A 6219-nucleotide genomic window follows, 5' to 3' on the forward strand; every position below is an offset into this window, starting at 1 on the left:
TTTTCCGCGGTCGTTTCTTTGACGTGATCATCTGAGTTTTTCATTAACAGTCATCCTGTCCCTGCTTCGATTCCCTTGCTATGTTGTGACCTTGATGGCAGCCGCGTCTGTGTGGGTCCCGGCCACCCCGACCCCAGCAAGAGGCCCGGAGTAGGCGCTCGATTCGGACATGGGGCAACGAAGGAGCGGAGCGAACGAAGTGTGAAACTCCTCTTTGTTCATGTCAGGCTCTGCACTGAATTGTGCTGACTCCTGTCACTTTTCCGCCACGCAAGATGCAAGCCATGCCGATGTTTTCCGGAACACTCTCGGGGGGCCCCTGCGGGGGGTGGGGGGGGGGGCTGGGCTGCCAGCTTCTCACCCGGTAATTAAATGACACAGCACAAACCTGTAGAAACACAGCCTTCCCGCGGTCACCACATTGAATCAGACCCGAAAGCTCACAAGACCTTCAGAACCTTTGTTCTAAAGGGTTTCGTGGCCACGGACGGGGAAACTGAGGCTGGGAGCAGGACAGCGGTGCGTTCAAGGAAGGGGGAGCTCCTGATCTGTCATGCTTCCGTCGGGGGGGGGGGAGCGAGCTTCCCCCCCACCCTCAGGACGAGATACGGCTGGAGGGACATTTCCATCATCTCTCTGGCCCCTTCCTCCCAGAAGAGGGAGAAACTCAGCTTGTGTCTATTCTCACCCGCACCCTCAATGGGGGCAGGAGGCGACGCCGTGGATAGCCAGCCCGCCTGCCACCCACCCCGCAAGCCCCCACACGCGACAGAGGACCTCCAGATCCGGGGCTGGTAAGCACTGGAGAGCCTGCCCCCCTCCCCCGTCCCACCGGGACCACCGGACACGCCGGCAAAGTCAGGGACGGCGAAGTCAGGGACGGACGCGGGTTGCCTGAAGAGGCCCAGTCCCGGCTTTCTCAGATCTGGGCGGGATTCTGTGCCAGTGAGCGTGAACAACCCGGATGGCTTGTCCTGGGGTTGGGACGCTCGGGGCTCAAACGGGGACAGTCTCAGGAAACCCCGGGTGGTCTGTCACCCTAACTTCTAGCTCAGCATCCACAGAGCTGGGCGGCCAGGGGGGGGGGCCTTTGCTACCAGAGTCCTGCCAGGTTCGCGCGCGGTCAGCACTTGGAGGTGGTGGCCACCGGGGGTCGGCCCCGGGTCCCACACGCCGGGACGGCAACTCCTGGTCACCCTTCCCCTCCTGATGCTGAGACGGACGAGTCCTCCGGGTGGCTCCCGGCTCACGGCCGGAGCTCCGTGCAAAAAGCACCTGTTTTCTCGCAGCCGAGTAAGACTATCGCAGGCAGAGCTCGAATTCTCTCCAGGTTTTATTGGGTTTAAAAATGACACCATTTGCAAGATGCTGGTCGTCTGTGTGAGCGACACACGCATGCCGGGATATGGAGATGACGGCTGGAGCGTCGCCTCGAGTGTCGTGGGTGAGAGAACACGGGTGTGCGGAGGATTGGCCGTGACCCTGAGCGGGCGAGAGACCCCGCCACGACGGTCTGCAGACTGTGGTGCCCACGCCAGCAACAGTAACGAGCCGTGGACGCGACCGGTCGCCTCCCTCCCTCCCTGGCTCCTGGCGGGAAGGGGTGGATCTTCCCAGGGTCTCCCAGAGGCAGGCGCTGACGATGCAGGTGTCCTGGCCGCTGGTCCCGCGTGGCCACTGCCATGGCCCAGGCTCACAAGAGGCTTCCGGAACTTTGCACGCCGCAGGGAGAGGTCGGAAGGGACACTGGGTTATAGAGCCCAAGCTTGGGTCTTAGCATCAGCCCCCCGGACCTCGTCCCCCCGCCTCACCCCACGCCCCTCGGATCCGGTGCACCAAGGTCACCGTGTTGCCACCTACCCTGTGGTGACCGTGACAGGCGGGGACGGGCAGAGGACGCTGGAGCCACGGGGCGAAATGACATCGAGAAACGGGGTCTTCACGCCATTTCCAAGCATCATCCCACTGCTACTGGTTAGTTCCAAAAGGAAAACGTACTTGGGCAAAGGAGGGGCCGGGGGGGCTCCCCTTCAGCAAGCGGACGGGCTTCTCGCACACGTAGCGCAGGCCGACCACACGTATCTCCCGGGAAATACACAACAGGGTGTATGTGGCAGCCTTGCCCGGACGTCGGCGCGGCTCGAATCGCGAGGAGAAAATTAGCATCTCTGATGGCGTGGGCTCTTCAAAATTGGCAAACAGAAGGACAGTCAGGCAGACCTCTGTGTCTGTCTGTCCATCTATCCTTGTATCCACCCGTCTATCCATCCGTCTATCATCATTGCATTCATCTATCATCTATCATCTTTCTCTCTTTTTAAGGCAGAAGACTATTTGGGGATAAAGGAGACTAAGGAGAATTAACGGCCAAATGCAACGTGAGATCCTTGCTGGATCCTAGATGTTTTATTTTTTTTGAAGAGTGTAAAGGACATCGCAGGGGACGCGGTCCCTCTGCCTGTCCCCATTCTCCTGGTCCCGCCTGTTTCCCCGAGCTGGGTGTGTGACGAGCCGGACCTCCCGGGGCAGCCCCCGGCCTTCCCCGGCCCCCCCAGGACGGGCTGCCCTCGCACAAGCTGGAAACGAGGCTGGCACTGTCCCCGGCGTCCCCCACGGCCACGGGATCGTCCTGCAGGCAGACAGACCCCTTTTCAGCGTCAAACACGAGTTCCTCGTATCGACTTTTCCTGCTGCTGGGACTTTGTTTCCCAAACACCTGCCCTCAGGCCGCTCTGGGGGGCTCAAGCTCCCCAGACGGGAGGACGCGGCCGAGGCAGGAGGGGCCGGCACAGGGCAGCAAGCGCGTGGCTCCGCGCACCGTGCGCGGCAGGTAGACCCCGGGGCGCGCTGGCCGCGGAAGCGAGCTGTTTCAATTTCTCTATCTCTGCGATTATTTCTATGTGCTCACTTTATCTTTGGGGGTTTCTCCTACTCTCTCATTTCTCTTTTAACATATTTGCCTTTTCTCTGCCTTTTTTTTTATTTGCCTAATTAGATTAGCTGGTGGTTTACTTATTTTATGGCTTTTTGCCCCCAAAGCAGCAGCTCGCGTAGTTCCTTATTGGTTCCGCTCTTGCTAACGCATCCATTTCCGTCCTTGTCTCCGGCCCCTCCTTCTTGTTTTTCTTAAGCTTATTTTGTTTTCCTCGGTGGCTTTTCTCCCCCCTAACATTTGGAGCTGAGCCCTTCGTTTGTTTATTTTCATTCCTGAAACGGAATAATGTTGGTATTTAAGAGCACGCCTCTGGTCCTGAGCACGGCTCTCCCCGGGGCCCATGGGGATCGAGTCCCAGCATTTGCACTGACGTTTCCTCTTGTGAAATACTCTGCAATCTTGCCTTGAATTGCTTGACAGTGAGAATGCAGCGGGGGGTGGGGGGGCTGCCTGTTTTTCCATGAACGGGTTTTGTTGCGGATGTATTTTATTGTCCTGATTCCATGAGGTTAACGAATTATGAGCAGGGAGATTTCTTCTGGGTCATTTCTACCCTTTGGCGTTTCCAGGCTTCTATGTGACCTATCGTCCTGTGCGTCCAACTCGATGTCTGTTCCAGCCGGCACGTCCCAGCCGGGAGACCAAGTGACCCGTTACTGCTGTGTCTCTCCCGGTTCCACCGCTGCTTTCTGTCGCTTTTCCTTCATGAATCGTGTCGTCACGTTTTGACTTAAACACGTATGACGGGCGCCTGGGTGGCTCGGTCGGTTGAGCGTCCGACTTCGGCTCAGGTCATGATCTCGCGGTTCGTGGGTTCGAGCCCCGCGTCGGGCTCTGGGCTGACGGCTCAGAGCCTGGAACCTGCTTCAGACTCTGCGCCTCCCTCTCTCTCTCTTCCCCTTCCCCACTTGTGCTCTGTCTCGCTCTCTCAAAGATAAATAAATTAACATTAAAAAAAAAAAAAAGACAGACCATGGGGGCTTGTAACCTTACCTGCAGGAAGGCTCGACCTGGCCTCTCGTGTCTTGCTTCCCGCCTCACGTGGAACGATTTCGAAGCCGGGATGTTGCTTTACGTCCTGTTTTATTTTTATGCCTCCTGCGTGTCTGCGTTTAAAAGTGTTTGGTTATGTAGCCTGATTTTTTCCTTTTACTTTTTTTCAATTTTCTCCTCAGTGTTGTCCTTCTGATAATGTGAAACGTGTAGAAGTTGTTTCTATTTCGCGGTCATGGTCACCGTGGGACCCGCCATCCACGCACTGCGCCGGCTGCTGGTCCTCCGGCGGCTCTTCTCCGGCATCCAGGTGGCGCCCGACCTCACGCAGCCCCGCCCGATGGCGCCCAGCCACTGAGGCCGACACGGGACATCAGGACACCTGGCAGCAGCCACACACGCACGTCCCACGTGGCACACCGTGGACTCTCAAGTGGCAGGGCTTGGTGGGTAACGTCCGGTGGGTCCTCTCCCCAGACAGAATGTCCTGGAAGGCACGTGAGTCCGCTCGGGATGCCGTGGCAGAGCCCTCGGGCCGCGGCTCGGACCACAGACACTTTCCCACGTTGCGGAGGCCAGAGGCCCGCGATCAGGGACGCTGCGGGTCCGGTTCCGCCTGAGGCCTCCTCCCCGTGTGCCGTGTTCCCGTCTGTCCGTGTCCTCGTTCCCTCTCCCTGTGAGGACATCAGCCACGGGCTAGGGCTCATCCGTATGACCTCTCCGAGCCCATGACGTAAGGAAAGGGCCTGTCTCCAAACACGGTCCTCCTCTGCTGGGACCAGCCCCTCCGGACTCCGGGGACGTGGACACTGCTTCTCCCACTGCCGCCCCCCTGAGCTGAAGGCTCCCCGTGTTCGATGATGCGTCCTTCTGTCTGTCCTCCTCTCCTGCTTCCTGGGACCGAAGCCCCCCGTACATCATGTCCCATAGGCCTGTGTTTCCTGTGCTTCCGGCAAAGACCACATTTATACCTAAAGTTGTCACCTGGGGGCACCTGGGGGTCTCCACCTGAGCAGTGACTGTGAGCTGCTCCTCCTCCCCTCCCCCACCTCGTCTCGCAGCCCCGTCCCCATCCCACCACCATATGGCTGCTGACACTTGTAGCCACAGCGTGTGGCCCGCCTTGGAGGTGAGGAGACCTGCTTGCTCCCCTGTCCCCCCGCTACGCTCCCTGCCCCGCGGAGAGGATCCGAGCTCCGGGATCAATCCCGCGTGGCCGTCGCCTATGACACCTGCTGTATGCACAGCGCCACGGTTCTCCCATGGTTCAGGCTCGGCTGCCAGAAGAATAGAAACGTGGCTTCCCCGTCCACTTTGTCGTGGCCACTCTCACAAGCCACCTGCCTCCAGCCGAACCCGTGGAACTCACACTCAATCTCGGAGTTACTATCATGTAAACAGAGTCGTCTCCTGCCCGTGTCTGCGGTGACAGCTTAGCAGGGAATAAAACCCTTCCCCGGCGACGCTGGGGACGCGCGTGACATCAGCAGATGTCCTGCAGCGGGACTGCCCCCACCCCCCCACCGTGGACAGCATAACCTCCCCTCCCCCGTTGCTCACGGGCTCGCTCTGGGCCATCGGGTCTGAGCAGGAGAGCTGCGAGCCGCTGCGTGTCCCCCGTTCTCTCGCTCCTGCATCCCTCCCGCGGGAGGGGGATGGAGCATGTGGACGAGGCCCCCACAAGCCCAGAGCTGCACAGCCAAACATCACCGTGGAAGCTCCAGAGGTCTGGTCATCTCGGGGGGACAAATGGCCCGGGCCCGTGGGGTTCTGTGAGCACGGAGCCGACTTTCTCCTTTAACGGAGATTTGGCGGTTTTGGCCTGAATTCCCTCCAGGTAACTTTTCTTTCATCTGTAACGAGTGTGTTCCTCTAACGTGCCTTTCCAAGCCTTTGTTTTAGGCAAGTTTTCCTCTGTGGACGTGGACGGTGTTTTCATTGTTAAACGTCTCTGAAGAAACAAATAAAGAGCAAACAACAAGAAAATCAGCTGTGTCATAATAAAAGGCGTATCTCCTTGCGTGTTTTTACCTACTATTTGCAAAGGTCTCTATTTGATCCTTTTTTCCCATTCTGTGCTATGCTTTTTCTCTAAGTCTCTCAAATATTTCTCTCCCATTTTATTCTATTTGAGTTTCTGCAAAAAAAAAAAAAAAGTCCTCCACGTCTACTTTTTGGCAGTTTCTGCCTTTATTGCCGATTCTGATTTGACGTTTGTCCATAATGATAAACATAACGATCCGGGTAAAGCTACAGTTACGAATTTCCCGGGAACTGTTGTAAGTGCTTCT

The 6219-nt window shown here is 57.8% G+C and overlaps 1 protein-coding gene across 2 annotated transcripts; it reads left to right on the top strand.

Moving 5' to 3' along the window:
• Positions 1 to 295: 295 nt before the first annotated feature.
• LOC125152201 (uncharacterized) lies at positions 296 to 5914 on the top strand. 2 transcript variants are annotated; one of them, XM_047834048.1, is made up of 3 exons: positions 306 to 519; positions 710 to 1974; positions 4111 to 5914. In XM_047834048.1, the coding sequence occupies exons 2-3, from the start codon at positions 1210 to 1212 to the stop codon at positions 4546 to 4548; spliced, it is 1203 nt and encodes a 400-aa protein (XP_047690004.1). In that variant the 5' UTR covers positions 306 to 519; positions 710 to 1209; the 3' UTR covers positions 4549 to 5914. The 2 variants fall into 2 exon arrangements, 1 of the variants encoding a protein (XP_047690004.1); XR_007147081.1 differs by lacking the exon at positions 4111 to 5914 and adding an exon at positions 2323 to 3803 and having other exon boundaries at positions 296 to 1974.
• Positions 5915 to 6219: the final 305 nt, after the last annotated feature.

Source organism: Prionailurus viverrinus, chromosome E1 (assembly GCF_022837055.1).
Source record: "Prionailurus viverrinus isolate Anna chromosome E1, UM_Priviv_1.0, whole genome shotgun sequence".
Taxonomy (NCBI): Eukaryota; Metazoa; Chordata; class Mammalia; order Carnivora; family Felidae; genus Prionailurus; species Prionailurus viverrinus.

Bases quoted from the DNA above. Each gene is read 5' to 3' on its own strand.
- LOC125152201 (XM_047834048.1), top strand. From the start codon at position 1,210: ATGCTGAGACGGACGAGTCCTCCGGGTGGCTCCCGGCTCACGGCCGGA. The intron at 1,975-4,110 runs GTTAGTTCCAAA...TTTTCTCCTCAG, and splicing joins GCATCATCCCACTGCTACTG to TGTTGTCCTTCTGATAATGT.